Source organism: Thunnus albacares, chromosome 21 (assembly GCF_914725855.1).
Source record: "Thunnus albacares chromosome 21, fThuAlb1.1, whole genome shotgun sequence".
NCBI lineage: Eukaryota > Metazoa > Chordata > Actinopteri > Scombriformes > Scombridae > Thunnus > Thunnus albacares.
The window spans coordinates 9707697-9728647 of record NC_058126.1 but is presented as its reverse complement, the minus strand read 5'-3'; the positions used below and the strand labels follow the sequence as shown (position 1 = coordinate 9728647).

Here is a 20951-nt window from a genome sequence, read left to right as displayed (position 1 = left end):
ACTTTGAAGGATGAGAAACTACAGCAAAATGTGTAGAGATCCGGGGCCGCAGTTTTAAAGGCTTTGTACGCTAGTATGAGATCATATGTGATCAATGATGCAATGTACTGCAGCGATGTAAGAGCGGGACATGGGAGGGAACCAGAGTGCAGCTGAGATTCTACAGAACATAAATTCTCTGTGATGTTACTCTCTGGTCTTGAGGTGGAAAACCGGCGGAGTATCGATCCCTGCTCGCGTTCACACATGACATCCATGCAGGAAACGTTCCTGAACATTTCAGGGATGGACTGTGAAAGGGGCTTTAAAGGGCCAGTTCACCAAAATCACAAAAGAAAAACCTATTTTCGCCTCTTGTGATATTTAGGCATGCAGAAAGATTTTAAGAAATCCTCTGAACGCCACTAAAATATGTATTTTTAATAACAATGGTCTAGAGGGTCAGTGGGGTTAGTTGCAGGATGTTTGAATAGCCTCTGAAACCTTTTCTGACGTCGGGTTTGAGTCTGACAGTTTTCTCTCTCTAATCACTATGATGGAAAGCTTTTCACCCCGGCTTTGAGCGTGGTCATTCAGGATAGTTATATGCACTTTTGTCTTCTGACGTGGTCCCAATTATTCTCTCGATTAATTGTTTGGTTTATAAAATGTCAGAAAATGTTTAAAAAATATTGTTATGATTGGCCAGAGTCAAAGGTAACGCCTTCATGTGTGTTATTTTGTCCGACCAACACTTTGCTATCATTTATGACAAAGAAAAGCTCTAAATCTTCTCATATATATGCTGAAAACATTGCTGCCTTTTTGCTTGAATAATGACAAATAATCATTCAATTACACCAATTCATTTCCTGTCGATCAACTAATTGTTGCAGCTCTAATACAATCTAGTTAATTCTAAGTATTCTGGTCTTTACTGGATAATTCACAAATCTTTCTGTCATAAGTTTTCATTATGAATACTTCTGTGATATAAAATCGTTCCAATGAAAACTGTTTTCAGTGCTTTGTGCACAAAAAAAACGCAAGAGAAATATCTCAAAACCTCAACACATTACTGTAAAACCAAAACTATCTGCATGGCCAGATATCACTAGAGGTAATGGTGAGGTAAACGATCGTTGATTTGGGTGAACCAAACACTATCCTTAAAGATCAGACTCACCGGCCCCGCCTCTGGAAGGGGCTCCATAAGTTCCACCCCCTCTGCGTAAACCTGGATGAGGGCCAGCAGGTCCCTGGACTGGACCGCCTCGAATAGCTCGATCATTTTAGCTGCCGCAGACGTGCACGTCTTCCTTGCGTACTTGTGGTCCACATATTTAGCGTTGATGAACTCCTTCCTCACTGTCCTATGGGCAAAATATGGAGGAGAGTGTTTTAAGAAAAGAGGGATTCAGTCAGTTGTTTGAAAACTAGGCGTTTTTTTTTCTCAGAGTACTTACATGTCACTGGAGGGAGTGGGCTTTGGTGAAGGGGAGGGAAGGTTTCCCTCCATGATCTCATTGAAACTACTGTTCCCTACATTCTTGGCCAGCTGAGGGAGAAAGAGGGAGAAGTTACTGTAAGATCAGGGTCATGTTGACAAGTACAACATGTTTTCAGAGATCTCGCCATCACAAGATCACGTGGGAATCCCTCTTGTCAGGCTTCAAGTTACGCTCTTGTGTCTGAACCGCCAGTGGCTCGGACCAATCGGCGTCCTGTGAGGATTCTCGTGTGATCTTGTGAATCCAGCTGCCTCGCAAGGTAAGACAATGATAGACAGATGGTTCATCCAAACACCTGCCGAGTATATTTTGAAAGCGTCTGCACTTTTCCAAACATTTTCCAAGGACGACTTCTCAGATGGTTCTGTGTAACAAACCATCTGGCGCGTCAGGTTACCTCCCTGCTGCTTCAGGGATCAAATCCTGCTCTCTCCTGTGTTTCTACTACTCTTTCATTATTTCTAATATTTCACCAGAGATGAAAATAGTGAAGGGCGTAGACTGCTGTTGCTGACTCAAAAAAAAAAAAGCTATTTATTCATTCGGTAGACCATTTCTCTGCGCAAAATGACTCACCAAGAGTTCTGAGGTTCCCAGCTTGTCGAGCTCCATGGACTGGATGCGGGAGATGTGGACCCCCATCTCTCGGTGGATGCCGGAGCACTCGATGCAGGTCAGGATCCCCAGGTTGGTGGACAGCCACTTAGGGTCTATAAACACGGAAAATATGAGAAAATGAATGTTAATGATCCACACAGCATGTTCTCCTTAACATAAAGTTTATGGTTGCTGCTTCCATCAAGTGTGATCATGAGTGGACAGATGGTGTAGGTCCAATAAAACTATTTAAAGTTGGATATATGCCTCATATTTAAGCCTGTACTGAATATCAAATGATATATTTTGATTTAAGCTGCACCAGGTAACACTGAAAGTTGGCAGAAAGAGAGATGCAGTAACTTCAATACCCAGAAACCATGCAAATTAAACTAAAAAACAGCAGGAACATTGTTAAATAAAGCCAAAAAGGAAGAGATGTTTCAGCAATAAAAAGCAAATGTCCTGCCCTTTCACTAAAAATACGATGAGGCGTGTGCCTGCATTATATCCTAGTCTAGCGAGGCTGCTGTCAGTAGGGAAATTGGTTTCTCTGTGTCCCTACATGATTTATTCTTGTATGATTGTAGAACTTGCCTTGAAGCCTAAACAGAAGCTATTATTGTTTAACTGTAAGGCACTAACACCAAAACCACCGACACCAATGTTTAACAAAAGTTGAACGTTTTTCTGCTATAAAAGTTCTTTTTAGTTGCACTGTGTGGATCATAAAATAACTGAACACTTTGTACGATCGGTCAGTTCTCTGTGGGAACCAGAAAACAACACTAAACAACACGGGGCCAAAAATGGGTTTATCAGCTGTACCTGTTTTTGTGTGCGAGTGTTAATGTGTTTCAGGTTGGATTTTTTTTTTTTCTTCCTGTAGACAAAGTAGTATGCAAATCCCACACCAGAATTTTATTTGAACAAACAGGACAGGCTCTACAGGGCCTCTCTGAGGGGTTGTGACATTTTATTGTTTCTGTTACAGTACTATTTCTTAAAAACAAAATTATTTTCGCTGATAAAAAATGATTTGGTCTGCTAAAACAGGTGTATTTCTACTCATGAACCTTGCTTTACAGTCAACTAACTGCTTAAACCAAAGCTCATTTATTGACCATATGTACTCTGCAGACAGCTATAAATTCAACAGATATTACAGAACACTGGAAGACTCTTGTAGACATAAAACTGTTCCCGTAGTCACATCATATTGCAGCATGGAGACAGGAGTCCGTTGCGTAACCTGCTGCAAAGCAAACTGCACAAGCACGCTGAGATGTAACAGCGCCATACAACGAGTTCACACTGCACCCTCTAAACCGCAGTGAATGACCGGCATCACTGCCCGATGTTCTGATGCAATCCGGGAGATTTAAGTGAGCTTTATACGTACAGCTCGGCTCTGCTGGTTGTGAGCTTAGTGATGCTGTGAGGGGCAGAGGGATGTTGTTCTGTCTCGATCTGACAAGAGAACACCAGAGGCTGGTGGAAAACGTCGGAGGCAGCCCAAAAAACCAGTGAGTCATACAAAACACAAACACACAAAGACAGAAGGCGAGGCACGCACGCACATTTACATGACACAATGAACAGATGCAAGCTGGTGATAGGTCACAGGGAGCATGTTGAGCATGATGAGAGGATGCACGGTGACCTCTATAGCTGCTTAATACTAAAGCTGTAAAGCTGTGTCTTATAGAGGGAGATCCTGGGAGAATATCAAATGAGATGGAGTCCTCTTTCCACTCAGATCAGAGGGAACGAAGAGGCGACCTTTGAAAGTCATTTCAATGACATTTCAACCATGAAGTTAATATTATGCGCCAAGGACACAGAGTCATATCAGAGCAGGTTTTCATCTCCTCAGCAGTGCCTATTGTGATTTAACCGGAATCGACCAGGAAATAAAGCTTAAACCCACATCTGGAACATGTGTTACTACTGGATCCGTGTATATGAACGGATGCGGCAACAAGAGTATAGACATGACAAATTACCTCCCCTTTGTGCAGATTGCAGGGGTCGGCAGAGCGTGTGGCTTATGTAACAACGTGATGTAATGATGTTGTTTCTCAAAGCGTAGAAATGTTTTTTTTTCCCCCTCGGAGCATAAGTCCTCCCGTCAGTCGGTGGGTGAGCTGCTGAGTGCGTTTGTGTCGACAGAGGAGAGTGTGTGTGTGTGTGTGTGTTGAGTGTCAGGAGGCCTGAATGTCTATGCCACTCCTGAGTGCTGAGTCTTTGCTTCATAATGCGGGGGAGGATCAGGATCGGGTTGTGTCCTGAATGCTAACAACACTTGCACGCTCGCACACACACACACACACACACACACACGCAGCTGCTTGTTTGCAGAGGGCTGCAGGGGGGGATTTGCAGTGCAGCATGTTCAGTTACCATCTAACTGAAGGACGCTGAGTTCAGGGCAGCTGTGACATTGCAAAGATATCAGAATTGGTGTTTGGCTTTGAATAAAAGATTTGCCCACAGTTAAAGCGGAAAATGCTGAAGTGAAGGTGTTTGTCTTTTCACATAACAAGGTGAGCGTTGACTCAGCACAACGCAGGAAGAGGATGTGAATACAGGACGGAGCCTCTCTGGACGCACACAAACAATAATATATAATACACACCTGCGGCTCCGCAGTCGCAGCAGACTTCGTTGCCCGGCATGCGCAGCACGTCTTCTATGATGGCTTTAGTCAGGTCCTCCAAACCGTCCTCACCTCCGCTGGTCTGCTCGCCACGAAATGCCATGTTCAACGCCTCCTCCTTACTGTTGGTCAGCACTGAGATCCAGCTGCACGTGGGAAGAGATAATTGTTGGTGTTATGAGAATTTTTATTTATATTGCACTTTATAAAACACAATTAAAAAGTTATTTTACCAAGAGATAAAAAAACCAACATCAGATATGAGTAAATTAGCTGAAATAAAAATGTAGGCCCCCAACTAATAGTTACTTTCTTTAATAAGTGATTCATTGGTCTATAAAATATCAGAAAATTGAGAAATGCTCATCACAATTTCCTAAAATCCTGGGCGACGTCTTCAAATTGCTTGTTTTGAACGTCCAAAACCACAAAATATCCAGTTTACTATCAAATCTTCACAACTGAAAAGCTGAAACCCATCAATTATATAAACAGTTGCATGTTATTTTTCTGCCAACTGACTAATCATTTCAGCTTTAGACAAATGATAAAATACACCACAAAAAAAGCTAATTATAGTTATAACAGAGTAAGGTGTTTGTTTCCATAAACTCAAACACTAATCTATTATTAATGGCAGAAGAGGACAAACACTTACAGACTGTATAAGTGGACCAAAAAAAGATTTACTCTTCACTACACACACGATGCATTAACTGACTGTTGGCTAAAACCTGTGAAGCAATAATCTGATCAGACCTCACGAAAGACGACATCTGGAGAACTAAACTCTGTGGGTATTTTTTGTATATCAAAACATCTTAATTTTGAATGACTCTCCTCGACAGTCTGTTTGTGCTTGCTTGATTTATTTTTTTTAATAGGTAGAACACACACACATACACACAGATGCGCCCACGCAGTACTGTGGTCATTACACAGGAAACACTGTAGCTGCCTTTCAAACATGGCCTCCTGCAGTTCACTTCACAGTACAATCTGCTCCTGCGCTGAACTGGCCCTCACACACACACACACACACACCAGTCTCTGTGTGGCTGACGTCAGCACTTCCTCTGTCATTGTCACTCAAGCCTGTCTGCAAAGGCAGAGAGGCCAGACAGGGAGTGGGCACAGAAGCTGATGTGTTAGATTCTGTGTTTATCTGTATGTGTGAAAAAAAACAAGATATTTTAATCCACAGATGCGTAGGTGCGCAGATGCTGAGCCAAAGTGTTTTTGTGTTTACTTATAATCTGCATTATAATGCTCAAAGCCTAATTGTGGGGGAGCGTGACTGCTCTAAAGCAGGAGCCCTATGGAATACTAAATATTTCATGGAAAATCCCGTGAAGATGTTGCTGCTGCTGCGACTAGAAGTGCGTGACAGAAGCGGCGGTGAGGAGAAGCGAGCAGGATCCCAAAGGACTCCGTGTACGTGGAGATACAGAGTGTGCAAGCAGTACCGAAGCAAGTGGCACAACCGCAACGGCGCTGGAACAAAGTTTCAGACAAACAAAAAGCCCAGAACAAAAGTGCTACAAATCACGTTTGTTGTGGGCTGTATTTGTAGTTTTTACAGGCTGTGTTTTAGTCTAGACAGCTCAAGAAGATTCAGTGTAATTGGATTCAGTTTTGTTTTGATGATTCAGTGTTTCTGAATCATTCAGGGCCTTGAGAAGCAACATAGGGTTTACTTGTTATGTCCACAATGTTGAATGTTATCAGTCGAGAAATGAGAGAACATTTTAGTCAAGCTTATCCAACAATGAACAAATAAATGCCAGTACGACCTTGATACTTGATACTTTCATTTAAAAGAACTGCACAATGCTGGTTCTCAGTGGAAATATAAGCACAGACATGTATTATAAATGACCCGCTTCTCACCTTCTGCACAAGTTTCTTAGATCTCACCGTCTTTTAACAAAGTCAAAATCTGCCAGAAATAATAAAATCTTCCATATTACTTATTCTTCATTGCAGCGGCTATAGCTTTGTTTACTGTACTGGCATCTCGGCTTTGGAACAGTCTTCCATTTAGTATTTGATCTGCTGACACTGTCTAAGCTGTTAAATCCATCTTAAAACACATTTTTATAGACTCCTCTTGTCTGACCACTAGATTAAATGTTTGTCAAATACAGCTCTGTCATGTTACTGCTTCTGTTGACTCTTTCTACCTTACGGATTTTATATGAAACTGTCTTTTATGCTGTCGTTTTCTATATGTGTGATTTGTCTCTTTATGTTGTCTCTTGTTTAGAAAGTGCTACACAAATGATTATTACTCGATTTATTACTTTACTTAGTTGTAAAACCAAATCAAATGTGAAAAAGCTCCTTGAACAATTAGCACAACGAATGAAAGTCTACAGAAAAACAAAATGGCGATGTTTGATTTCGAAAACGGTTTAATCTATTGTTCTGATAATGTGTGTCTGTGTGTGCCCACCTAAATGCATGTGTGTGACTTCGTGGGAAACAGCAGTACGAGGTTACAGCGACCTGATTTACTGCAGACCACAAATCCCACTGCTACCCACTCTCAACAGTCTCTCCTTCATGACAAAGTTTAACGCTTCCTGTCTTCAGGTATGAAAAAAGATATAGAAACTAACCAACCACCCCCATTAATAAAAATAATTCTGTGACAGCTTGTGATCACACACACAAACATCTAACTTGATTTCTGGGTTTATCAGATGTGAGAAGTCAGTTATATTGTGAAAGGTGACCTCATAAACGTTAGGAAATAATGCTAGTTCCCTTTTTTTCATTGTGGTCATAAAGCAAAAACAAGCAATACTTTTCTGTGTATTGTTACCCTGAAGTACTCACATGACAAACTCTTGTTCATCCTCAGCTTGGAAATGATATGTCCGGTTATCTGTGGAATACAGAAACCATGACGTTAAATACAACAGAAGCAACAGACAGAACAAAATATTCGCATATATCACCTTTTGAAATCTGTTGTTCAAACAGTCTAAAAACAATCCTGTTATACAAAAAGTGTCACTGTGGTGTGATTCTCGCTCCTTGACGGTTTTAAGAGGAAGGAATTCCCCAACGATGATCATACTAACATTTATATATATATGTATGTTGTGAGATGTACAGTAGACGTGTGTAAAACTTACGAGAAATTAGATCGAAGCACTTCCTGTCCTCGGCGCTCGGTTTCACCTGACAGGTGAGCAGGTTGAGTTTGACCGGCTGCCTGTTGGACTGTAAGCAAGAAGATCACAATGGAGGCCGTACAGGTCACAAAAACACTCATTATTACACACTAGGGTCTCTATAAATTAGATTTTTATTTGGTTTGTCAATAGTTTAGTGTATAAAATGTTGGAAAATAGTGAAAAATGGACATCATTTTAAAATAGTGTGTTATGTCTGAATAACAGTCCAAAACTCAAAGATAGTCAATATACAATGATATGCACCAGAGAGGAACAGCAAGTTCTCACATTCGACAGTTGGAACGTCTCAAATGTTTGGCATTTTTATTAGTTTTGCTAGTGGTGTGTCTCTAGGGATGGTCGGTCAGTCCACAACTTTTGGTCCAGACTGAAATATCTCAACAACAGATGGCCAATAAAAAAATAAAATTGACATAGACATTCATGGTGACCACAGTGATGAATGTTAATGACTTCGGCCTGACTTTACTCTGGTGAAACAATTAGGTTGATGTTTTTCATTGAAATGTTGGCTGAAATACATATCAGATGGATTACCATGAAATCTGGGACTGACATTCATGTGCTACTCGTGTAATCCCTTAACTTTTCCTCCAGTGCCATCATCAGGTCAAATCTTTTAATTTGACCAATGATACCTCCAAGACTAATGGCATTACCATCAGCCTCAACTGGAACTTGTGTTTATTGCAAATGTTAGCATGCTAACACTAAGATGGGGAACACGGTGCACATTACCTGCTAAGCATCAGTCATTGAGAGCATGTTAGGATTCTGATGTTTGCATTTATCTCAAAGCACCACTTTGCCTGAGTTCAGCCTCACAGAGTTGCTAGCATGGCTGTAGACTCATACTCTTGTTGCTGTATAATCTTCTGTCAATAGACTGATCACTATGATCCAAATATGTACATTAGGAATCAAAATATTTACAGAATAAATGTTGTAAAACTTTCACACATACACAAGCTGAACTAATGGTTTCTCCAGTCCCCATTAAGAAACTGGACCGGACTGGCCGGGCTGTGTACTGTAATAATGTGCCTAGTTGGCACATGTATACTGAGCATTGTCTCCTGCCAGTGCCCGAGCAGAGGAGGGGCCGGGGCACGTGCTAATGAAATGCTAACAGTCTGTGATGAGCCTTGGAGCTTTGCTGGCCTGCTGGCAACCCGCCATGTCAACTAGAGTCACCTAGAGTTCAGCTGCCACAAGGCCTGAAGAAAAAAAACACTCTTGGAGTGGCAGTAAACTGCCTCCAGACAGAGACAAATGATTATAAGCTCTCGTGTAACTACTGTTCAGAGGATCAGAGCACACAGATAGGTTAAAGTTCAGTCCCTTCATCGCTCAGTAGAACAAAAGGAAGCAATTCATGTTGCGTCTGAGAAAACCACTTCCCTCCTCGCAGACAGAAATCATGTCATCATGTTTGAGGCAGCGTCTATATAAAGGTTTGAATGAAGCTCACACCCTAATACTGTAAAAACGGCTCACGGCTCAGAGGCTCACGATCACATCAGTCACGTTCATTATGCATTTACATGAATACGAGAGTCACTGTTAGCTTAAAAGGCACAAACAGTTCAACCAAAATACAAAACAGAAAATTGTAAACTGATATCACTCTCAAATTAACTGATTTAACTGATTTAACACACAAACTATTGCTAGACAACATAATAATATAATAATATTGACAATGTTCACCATCTTAGCTTAGCGTGGTAGCATGCTAACATTTGCTAATTAGGATTAAACACAAAGCACAGCTGAGGCTGGTGGTCGTTAGATTGTTTGTGGTGGATCGAGCAACATTAGAGCAACTACAGTATTAAGCTAGTGTGGCTAAAAACTAAAATCTAAGTCTGGTTACATGAGAAATATCAGTACCAAAATATGTTAAAATGTCTATATTTTGAATTACGATCCATACAATATGCTGATTTTCCATCTATCAATTGTGTATGTAAATATGCCTCAGATTTATGAGATATAAAACACAAACTGGGCTTTTAAACATATAATTTGCTGTGGATTATAATTTAAATTTGAGGACATTTTTAGGGACCAGAGGAAGGAAGGAAGGTTGTGCAATTGATTATCAGCAATGGAAGGTAAATAAATCCCAAATGGATTAGGTAAAAAAATATATTAAAATATTTAAGTGATGTGTAATCTTCTTAATGTTGTTTTATTATATTTAATGTAATGTAAAGAAAAAGGCTAAATTTGCAGTCCATTTACTGTTGAGATCCTTTCATATAAGCAAATCAGCCCGTTGAATTGATCGAGTATGAATCACAAACTCAGCTTCTGTTTGCTTTTTAATCCAGTTTTTTTTTCTGTAATGACATTAAATCGAGTCATCTTAGTTATTGTGGTACTTTCCAGCCATTGCTGTTTATGAATCAGATGACCTTCACTACATAACGATGGATTAACTTCTTGTTTTGGTTTCCAGTCTCAGACTATGTGTGGCATCTTAAATATTTGTCCCAAGGTGGCTTTTCTTACACACCAGGGTGACATATTTCAAGCTTCACTTATGCAACACTATCATTTTGGATGATGTAATCGTTGGTCTTTAAAGTGCAGTGACGATCAGTTAAGTACAAACTATTTCCACAACCTTTATTTTCAAAAATCTTCCTGCTTTTTTTAAAAGTCACCAGTCGGATTTATTCATAATCTGTGTCCGATGAGAGACCTGCCATTTCTCTGCCACAATTAGCTAAATTTACTGCTTCTACTAAGCTCCAAAATCCAGCAGCTCTCTTTGTTTGAGGCCCAGTAGGAGGTTATAACTCAATGACGGACAGCCTTACAGAGTTAATTCAGATTTGAATCTGGTTTCAGATCCCTGCCGTCCGCAGAGAAAGAAGGCGTCACACTGCACGGCGACTGCTGCTGAGCGGAGGCTACGCTACAGACGTGCCAGCATATACAGTACGCTCACACTCGCTCTGAGATGAGTCACCCAGGCGCAGCAGGCAGAGGGGGGGGGGGAGGGGCGAGGGGAGGGAGACGGGGTTGCCATGACGACCGATCTATGTCAATTTCACTCTGCCAGCCTCCAGATTGAGAAAGCCCAGCACAAACCTCCCCGCATGATGCTCTCCCTTTGATGAGCACAGTCACTCATGGGGGTCAGAGGGTTCGTATGAATGTGTGTGTGTTTGTGTGTGTGTGTGTGCGTGCATTTGTGTTATACTCACTGTGGCATGAGAGATGGTGAGGATGCCCCCCTTCACTGAGCACTGCCTCCTCTGCCACACCTTCCTCAGCCTGTGAGGGTGGGGGGGGGGGACACACATTAGTGAAGGGGTTGTCATGTCTTTCTTCTCTGTGTGCACTTTAAATTTTAATGCAACATGAACCGTGCGCTACAGCATTTTTAAAAATAATGGCTGTGTTAGCAGCTTACCCATCACTCTTCTTCAGCAAGTACCCTTTCTTCTCACTGCCAAACTCCTTGTTTCCCTGCAGCTGGTGCATGCTGTAGCCACCCTGCTTACTCTGCGAGTCCTGTGCAAACCCACGCAACACATGCACACGCACACACACACACGCAGACACAAAATACCAACGTTAAACACACAGTATATACAGAGGAACTGCTTGCAGACATGCAACACGAACACAAACACACAGCAAACCGATCCTCGACACATCAAAGTACAGGGTCTGTTTTTTTTTTTATCATATCAAACTGAGAGTGCTATCAGAAAACTAGAAGAACCTACAGGGCATGCTCTGAAACACCTCTAAAGGGTCAAACCACTCTACTGTCAAGCAGAACAGATAGATGCCAGCATGCTCAACATGAACCATCACTTACTCTTCTAGACTTGATTCCAGACAAGCAGAGAAGGCAGAAGGAGGGGGAGATAGAGGGGAGAGGTGTGAAAGATCCAGCTCAGGTGCAGGCGGTGAGTGTGAACGAGTGTGACGCCCGCCCGTGTGCCGACCGAAACCACAAACTTAAGTGTTTACTTTCAAAAACCGGTGCTTACCGTGGGTGCTATTAACAAGGGAAACTATAGAAAGTGTGAATCAAATGTGAAAGTAAAGGATGTTGGTACGACTTGTGTCATGCAGAACAGCAGACAGATTGTGCAAAAAGTGAACCGAGGGGGACGTTGAAAAATCCACGTACAGCCACAGCAGCCCGTGTTGATAAGTTAAAGCCAGAGTTGGCAGCGTTTTTTTTTTTTGTTTTTTTTTTTTTTTATGTGTCTGTATGTAATGTGGTGTTAAGTCGGGCAGTGAGTGGCTCTCCACTGAGCAGCCAGTGAGGCACAACACTGGTCACCAGCAAAGCCTACCACACACTGGCTACCAGCATGGTACAGCACTGGGCACTCGCTCTGTGCTGCAGGAGACAAGCTCCAAACCTGGTAGAGGCCATAGTGAGAGGAAGTAAACTATCAAAACTATCGACTTGGACGACTGAATCAGGTCTGCCATGGCTGCGTTTAACTCAGTTTGTGGTGGCCTGGTAAAAAAAAAAAAAAAAAACAAACTTTCACCTGCTACAAGTTTAAATTTGGCTGCGTGTGACCTGCCTACCTCCTTCTGGTCCAGCTGGAGGGAGGACTTGATCAGATCCCGCAGGGCAGTCAGCTGCTTCTTCTCCTCATCCTGAGTTTGTTTGATCTGATGAGAAGAAAACGCAAAGGTGAGGAAAAGACACCTTGACTGAAATCAAATATCTTTTCACCTTCCGCACATTCTCACATGTGTGTTTGTTCTCTTGGAAAAAAAACATACTGGCTTTTTAAATTTTTTTTTTTTAATTTTTGACATTTACAAGCTATTTTTCACACTTCTCCACAATTTATGTGTTGTGTGACTTTTCCAGGCCTTGAGAAACGGAGTGTAGAGCAAAAACTTTTACAGCAGACGTTGGATCAAAAAACTAAACTAAACAAACGATCTGCACACTGCACTACTAGCTCCCAGTAAATATAATTTAACAGAGTGTCAGGCATCGTTAAGTTGCTGTGTTAAATTAAATTTCTTGGGATTTATCAGCACAGTGTGAGATCTTTTTGTCTCACGTCTACTTTCCGAAGCGTTAACATCCTTTGATGAGTGAGGTTTATAAGTTTCCGGGTGATAACTCAACCTTTCTTACAAAAAGCTGCAGGAGCATTATATTCAGATAAAACTGCTGCTTCAGGAGGAAGCACAGCAGTACGGTAAATAGGAAAATGGCCTGTTTTTTTTTTTCAAAGGTTTCCTTGTGATGGAGTGCTAAATTTGCTGAGCATAACAGAACCCTTTTATCTTATAACTTCCTGCATGTAATATGACACGTTATCTGATTATTTCATTTACAGCTCATGCAAATACTTTCATTAGAATCAGCTACTGTGTTGATTTTATTCAGAAAGAAGGAAAAAAAAAAAGCTCAGATAACCAAAGTAGGCATGTATGCATGTACACAAACACAGGTGTGCAAATGAAACTTAAAAAACGAGCATTAGAGTGAATCAGAAGGTAAATGGTTGTGAGTATTTACATTGTAGAGATCAGCTGCCAGCTTCTCAATGTACTGCTTCAGCTTATCCGCTGTCTTCAAGCCATCCTGGAAGAAACTGGAGAACAGAGGTCCGTTTGAATTTCACTGACTTTAACATTTATTGGAATTAATACGGCACACAGATCAGTCATTTATGGGAATTACTACTTTGCAAATGTCAGGCGGTGCACTGCTCTCCTTTTGGTTATTGTAAAGGTCAGACAGAGGAAGGAGATGGGAGAGATTGGTGCAGTTTATGTTTAATGTATATCTCGACTCGTTCTGGCGCCTTTTCGGCTCTTGGCACAGAAATCATGTGGCTGGCCGTGTCCACAGCAGATTTGCAGAGGTGCTTAGCACATCCTGAAATCCATTACAGATCTGTCAGCAGTACACACCTCAATGCAGGGCTGCAGCCGCAAATCACCACTAATGACCTCTCTCTCTCTATCTCTCTCCGCACCCTGCCCAACACTCTCTCCTTCTTGGAACATATCTCTGCCTTCTCTTCCTCTGGTCATTACTTTCTCTGCCACATACTTCCTGCTTGTTTTCTTTCAATCTCTACATCGAGGATCCCACATCTCTCCTCCCACTCCATCCAGCTCTTCCTGTCCAGTACTGATGGCCTTACAGAGTGTTAATATATATATATATATATATATGTGTCTGACTATTGGTCTTGATAACATTTTACTCGCCACCTCTGTTGTAGAGATTTGGGAAATATGGACTCAAACAGTTTTCCAAAAACTTCCCAGAAATCCTCTCAAAAGCTCGACTCTGAGTCGGATCAACAGTAAACACAAAGAGTTGTTCCCTGGAAATATCTGACGTTATACTGAACCGCATAGTAACATCTTTGTCAGTTTGCCTGCTAATTTCCGCCGGTTTTCTCTTCTTAGAGTGAGACTATGACTCACTTTTTTTTTATTTAGCTTGTGTACCAGCCAGAGAGGTAATTGCAAACATGAGCAGATGGTTCACGTCTGCAAGTTTCCAAATTTGCTAAATTACTGCACACTAGGAAGTCTTCTTGACAGGTGTGTAGGATCAAAAGCTGACAAAAAAAATCTGCTCACTCACTTTATTAACAAAGTTTTTGTCCTCAGACTTTCATCTGGTAAAAATTTATGAATTCATTATTTTTTCCGTCGCCTGCATTAAAGATAATGAAGGTTTGAGGACTGAAACATTGTTAATAAAATGAGTACAAGCGATCGAGAGTGTGCAGGATTTTGGTTTTTTTTCCCACAAACTGCAAAAATGGAATAATAATGTTCGTATCAGTTTTCACTGACCGCTACTATACAGAAAAGGAAGCACTAGTTGTTTCTGGCGGACTACTCTCTGTGTTTACTGCCAGTCAGACTCAAGAGTTCACACTGATTTCTGTTGAACTGACGTTTTTTGGAGGCTCACACTCTTTGTCCCAATCGGTGTTGTTCTTGTCGGAGGGCCCACATTTCCTACATCTCTACAAAGGAGCTGGTAAGTAAAATGATGTCATGACCAATCATCATAATAGGCAAAAGTATGAGAATAACACCCAGCCAAATTCCCCTTTTATTACCTTACTTACTTTGGTGAATAAAGTTTTTCTGACCATAAAACAAAGAAACTTTTAAATTGTTTCCTTTCCGGGGAAGTGTGCAGTCACACACTCAGCTCTCCATCCAGTGCCTTTATGCTTCTAATCCATCACTACTGCAGCTTTCCTATCCATCAATGGCCAAGGTTGAGCAGATTAAGGGGGAAGTATATTGTTTTGTCCCGGTGTTATGACAGGACCTAGCAACGCTGAGAGAAAATTTGTCATTCTATCACGGGCCGTTGTGAGCTGCGGTTCTGGCGCGGAGCACGCCCACTTATTTAGCCACCAAACCACACAGCTGTCAGAACGTATCTGTATGATGACCTGTGCATATTTATGAGAGCTATATATGTGAGTGTGCGCCCTCAAGATCTGTGAATCATACAGAAGATAGAAAATTGACATGAAGAGCTGCAAGGAGAAAAAGAGACCCTGTTTTTTTTTTTTTTTTTTTGCTGTTTTGAAATACATTTGAGTGTGGGTGTGATGTACACACCAGGGGAGCTTCACACATTTAGGTTAGCAGGATTAAGGTGGTACTTACTTGCACTGTGCGTGGTAATACTTAATCAGGTTCTGGAGAAGGTCCACTCCCTTCTTGGTCTTGATCTCATTTACTTTGATCAGGTACTGCAAAGCAAAGAGAGGTGCAGAGTTCAACCATGAGTTGAAGTTCAGGGTGTGTTAAAAGGATTTTATTTTGGGTTTAATGAGGTACGATGTGGCAGCACTTTTACCCAGAGATGCTCTGAGTCTGAATAAAGACTTCTGCTTTGCCGCAGACACTCGCTGTATAAACACTTTGCATTATGATAATCACATCTTAGCGCACTAGAAAGCCTTTGATGTACGAGCCAAGACAGCCTTGACACTGTGGGAGTGGGGACCAGACTGATACACACAGAGGAAAACGCCTTGTAGTACAAGAGCATAGCATCCATCTGCCTTGATCTAAATACAGTTTTAAAAGGGTGATGAGGAATATTTTACATGATAAAAAAAAAAAAAAAAAGAGAGAGAGAGAGAGGATAGCCTCAAGAGAAAGCGCTTTGTAGGCTGTATGCTCAGTCTGGGTGTCTGAGGATTCAAAACAAATGTCTTCAAACAGCATTTCCACCAAAACAAATGTATAAAAAAAATAATCTTAATCTCAGCTAATCCCACAGCGTGCCAATCCGCAGAGATTTACAAAAAAAAGTCACAGCTAAAGACCACTTTCAGCTCCGCAGTGAAAATTTAATCTATTACACAATGCCTCTCTGAAGCTTCTGACGCCGTCGTCTTACAGTTTCAATTTGTGTGTGGATGCGTGCATGCAAGTGTACGCATGAGTGCATATATATGTGTGTATGCATGCATGTGTTGTCCCCTTTGTCTGCCCGACAGTGCTTGTTGGATGGGAGATTATCCACATTTTGTCTGAGCCCCCTGTGTGAGTTCAGTGTTTTGGAGAGCGCTGCCGCAATGTGCGTGTTCGGACTCTTTTGTGTGAATGAGCGGCAGCATCGCCCGCACCGCTCGCTCGCTGCCGTGTCTGGGCGGAATATAATGCAGGCTGCTGAGCCCTGCCTTTCCTCGCTACTCCTTCACCGAGGGCGTAGGATGAAAAAGGGAAAAAAAAAAAAGAAAAGGGGGTGAGAGAGTGAGAGCATCCTGTAATCTGGTGATTGAGTAACATGGAGAGAGAGCGAGGGCGAGAGACAGACCGTGAGAGCGAGAGAGCGCACGCAACAGAGAGAAATGAGGTTAAGTGGGATGAACAGATTGTACCACTGACTGCAGCGACTGTCCCACACATAGCAACGGCAGCTCTGGTATTTCCAACCATGTTGATTGTTGACTTTAGTAACCTCTGGAGTTTGTAATTATTCTGTCTCCTATTTTATGGGTATAACACCTTCTAGATTTACTTCACAAATGAAAATAAATCACAATCTCTGCCCATTACTTAAGTCAAAAACTATGTTGCAGTAAATGCCTCAGAGAAAATGCTCATTCAAGGTACAATAGATGTGCTAAATATGAATAAAAGACAGTGTAGAGGTTTTATACTGCAACATCAATACTTTTTTATCTTGTAAGGCTGCAACTGACAATTATTTCTTCTACTGAAGAGAAGAGAAGAATTATTTTCTCAAATAATCAATTAATTTCAGTTCATTTTGTTTAGTCTAGAAAATATTTTAATTTATTTATAGTGAAAAATAGCCATAACAGTTTTCAGTGTTTGTCTAATCAGCAGCCAGACATTCAGTTTACTGCCACGTATGACACAGAAATACGAAGCTGGAACCAGAAGATATTCAGCATTTTTGGTTGAAAAATGACTCAATCTTGTAGTATCTTGTAGTAGAGTAAATTCCTAGAAAATCAGTGGAGTAAGTGTTTATGGATAAAATAACCAGACAGGAATGTCTGTGTTTGGTTAATGAGAGTTCGTTCATCACACTGATAGAAAAATCCTTGAAATGTATAAAGCTGCGCTGCTCATTAAAGCCACAACAGCTTTTATACGACCAGAGCTAATATGGTGCTACAGTATCTCTGACCATTCACCAATTTATTGAGAGCTCACAGTTTATATTCTCATATTGAACAACAGGCCCCGGTCTATCTACAGAGATTTGATAAAGCTGTGGATCAGTAGCTGTGACTCAATACATCAGCAGCTGGTGAAATCTGTCTTGTCTAACTTGTTATTTTTGGCCTCTACCCCAAACTGCACTTGGCCTGAAACTAACAGATCGTATAGAAACAAGCATGGTCTGTTCTCATATTAGAGCTCTTTTAATGCTTTTTTAGGCAAATTCTTCAAACCACAATGTTATCTAACTATCATTTATAGTCAGGCTGGTTCATTAACATGTGATTAAAACCACAAAGGCCTTATTTTACAGAAGAGTTTTTACTGTTCAGGGGAAACATGTGCTACTGTGAGGACACAAGGAGCCAGAACATGCAAAAAAAATTTAAAATCAAATCTGGAGCCGAGGCAGCCAACGATAGAGGAAGCCAGTGCTAATATAACGTGGGAGATACAACTTGTTTTTGGCATCCTGCATCAACTGGAGGCGGGTTACAAAAACGGCAAATGCAATGAGTGATGAATAGTTCTTCTGAAACCATGAACAGACAAGTGAAAGAGGCAAGAACAGCTAAACATGTTGAATAAACAAAATGAATGTATGGTTAAACCACACTGGCGGTTCGAGAGGTCCGACTGCTCATTACATCCAACTATAATGGTTTTAACTTAGCAAACAAGCAAACGAGAAACCTGCTAATTGTTTAAGAGGATGCCGGTTTCCATCCTAAGAGCTGTCACTACAAGAGATTAAAAGTATTTTTAAGTTAGATGAGGGCTTCATACTGGATAGCAGCCTTCTTTCCTTCTCTTTGGTTATTTTACAACATCTGTTTTTATTTTATTTATGTTTCATGTTCAGCACCTTCTGGAAAATACATCTGTTATAAATAAATCTGACCACTTAACCTTCATTAAGTGGAAAATGTAGGCAAGGAAACACCTCTGAGTCACTGTGAGAAGAGGCCAGATCAGCATGGCAGAGCACAAAAGGACTGCAGCGAGTTTTGTAGTGAAAACCGTATTTTGCTCAACTAAAAGCCGGGTCTCTGATAATGTTGGGGGGGGGGGAGGGTGGGGTGTGATCGACACGAACAAATAGAGGCCGGCTCTAAAAACAGGCTGAGGAAAAACAAGGGTGGATAAACTTCTGGTGCCTGTTACATTATGTACATGCCAGTTAAGCATAAATAGCAGTTACCTGGATGTACATGCGTAGCCCTCTAGTTGACCGTCACAGAGAGGGGGAGGGCGACGGAGTAGACGGGATGGCAGCGGCACTACATGAGCATGGGTAACCAGGGTAACTTGGCTAAGCCGGGCGAGCATACATCCATGAGCATGATACACACATGCTACAGCTAAGCGGTGCGCTGCCAAAACGTTCTGGGTTGAAATCAAGTGCTACAATTATTGTTCCGCACGTCGGAGTAAGTGGATTACTGGGAATGCAGCAAACAGAAACAGATCAGAAAACAAGGAGGCTTCGTATTAAAATATGAGCAAATATATTTTATCAAGCAGAGGGAATTAGAAATAAATAAACCTGCTTCCAATAAAGGCCCAGTCCCCTCTACAGTTTATGTTAATAAAGGCCCCGGCCACTACTTGAGGAATGCAGTAATTCACACAACCAACAGCACTGCAACAGCCATCGGTCCATTATGTAATTTGAGTAAAAAATCCTTACAGAATAAAACAGTGAACCGAGGCGTAGGCGTCACCGCCCACCACTGGAGAGAGATCTTTGGAAATGCAGAGTGAGCTCTAACAGTTTGTTCTGACTCTCTCGGGCACACGGAGCTCACATTTGTTTTACAATTAATTCTCGCTGTCGGATTTCTTTAAGTACAGCCTTTGAGCAATAAGACCAAAGATAATTCAAACTGTGTCACAACACGTTCGAAAGCAAACAAGTTTACAGAGCTTCTGAAAGCGCTTACATTAAAGGCAAACAGTTTGACTGATGATTAGTGTTCAGCTGCTTAAATATTTTACTTGTCATTAGATTTTAAGTGTTATATTGTGGGATCTAATCCATTAAAGGGGACGCATATTTCCAGGTCTATATTTATACTCTGGGGCTCTACTGGAATATCTTTGCATGATTTACAGTTAAAAAAAAAACAAAACTCCTTATTTATCTTATACTGGCTCTTTATGCAGACCTTTTAGCTCCCTGTTCTGATTGGTTAGGCTACGTAAACAAACTGTAGCAGCTGGATTTCACTTGGTTTTTCTTGTTCTTTACTCAAAATGGAAACTTCTCAAATACATCCGTTCGTGTTCGAGCCCAAATCTGATCCGAAACATGCAAGTGGAACAACCGATGGAAAACCTCAGCAACAAAGGCTACGGAGCAGACAGCCATTTACGGGCAATGTGCGAATAATCTGACACCATCACAAAGAGGAAGTAGAGGTAAGTCTGCAAATAGAGCGCTCTGAGCAGGCTGAAGATCTGACTTTTGACATGCAGGGAGCCTTTCTTCAAATATTCACCTCAAGTTTTGGAACTTTAACACAGTCATCCGACATTATAACAGTATATATATAACAGAAAAATCACAAAAAGTATCATATGTCCCCTTTTAATACAAGAAGTTTGAGGCCAGTGTTGGACAGATGACAAAAAAAATGTCAAATCAAGCTTAAAATCTAGTGTCAATGCAACCGGTAACAGAGACTCTAGTACATAGAGTGTAAAAGGACTTCAATAAAAAAGTGGGTATTCAGACTAAAAATAGGAATAGCGTTGGTGGGGGCATGTTGATACACGATGGCGGATGATTGAATAATCAGATGTAAAAACACTGCAAAGAGAAAAACTATGAGACAAAAACTATTCATGCAAAACTCTTTTTATCCTTCATCTTGACCATTGTGAGATGAACATGTGAGATGAGTCAGAAAACTGATTTTAAGGCATCTTGACTTCTATCATTTGTCCTGCGTCTATGATTGTTTACATGAAGTAGATGTTGGTTGGGGAGTGTATTTAGTATTTTCTGTATTTTGAACTTGTTTTTCTATTAATCGCATTAGTTGTACAAGTGTTTTGTGTCTTCTTGCCCAGGGGACGAGCTAGTAGCTTCTCTTCTCCTTGTGTGAGATGATTTTTGTTTTTCTTTCGTACGTCGTGACAAATAAATGTAATAAACCAAACTACACATTAGTTACGCCATTCACGTTCTACCGGGAAACGTGTGCTCGCACATATCTGATCGGCTACAAGACTGTTTTTGCACAGTAGTGTCGAAACATTAGTCTGTTTGCACTATTAGAGGCTGCAAAC

General features: G+C 41.2%; 1 protein-coding gene across 3 annotated transcripts in view; it reads right to left on the bottom strand.

Moving 5' to 3' along the window:
• The window catches only part of asap1b (ArfGAP with SH3 domain, ankyrin repeat and PH domain 1b), a 64327-nt gene that overhangs the window by 12778 nt on the left and 30598 nt on the right, over positions 1-20951 (bottom strand). For all 3 annotated transcript variants that reach the window (XM_044339466.1, XM_044339464.1, XM_044339467.1), the window contains exons 7-17: positions 15618-15703; positions 13480-13555; positions 12525-12611; positions 11380-11480; positions 11171-11240; positions 7890-7977; positions 7588-7636; positions 4726-4892; positions 2067-2200; positions 1446-1537; positions 1166-1352 (exon numbers count right to left, since the gene is read on the bottom strand). In XM_044339466.1, the coding sequence (XP_044195401.1) occupies positions 1166-1352; positions 1446-1537; positions 2067-2200; positions 4726-4892; positions 7588-7636; positions 7890-7977; positions 11171-11240; positions 11380-11480; positions 12525-12611; positions 13480-13555; positions 15618-15703 (1137 nt within the window). The remainder of the gene's footprint in view (positions 1-1165; positions 1353-1445; positions 1538-2066; positions 2201-4725; positions 4893-7587; positions 7637-7889; positions 7978-11170; positions 11241-11379; positions 11481-12524; positions 12612-13479; positions 13556-15617; positions 15704-20951) is intronic.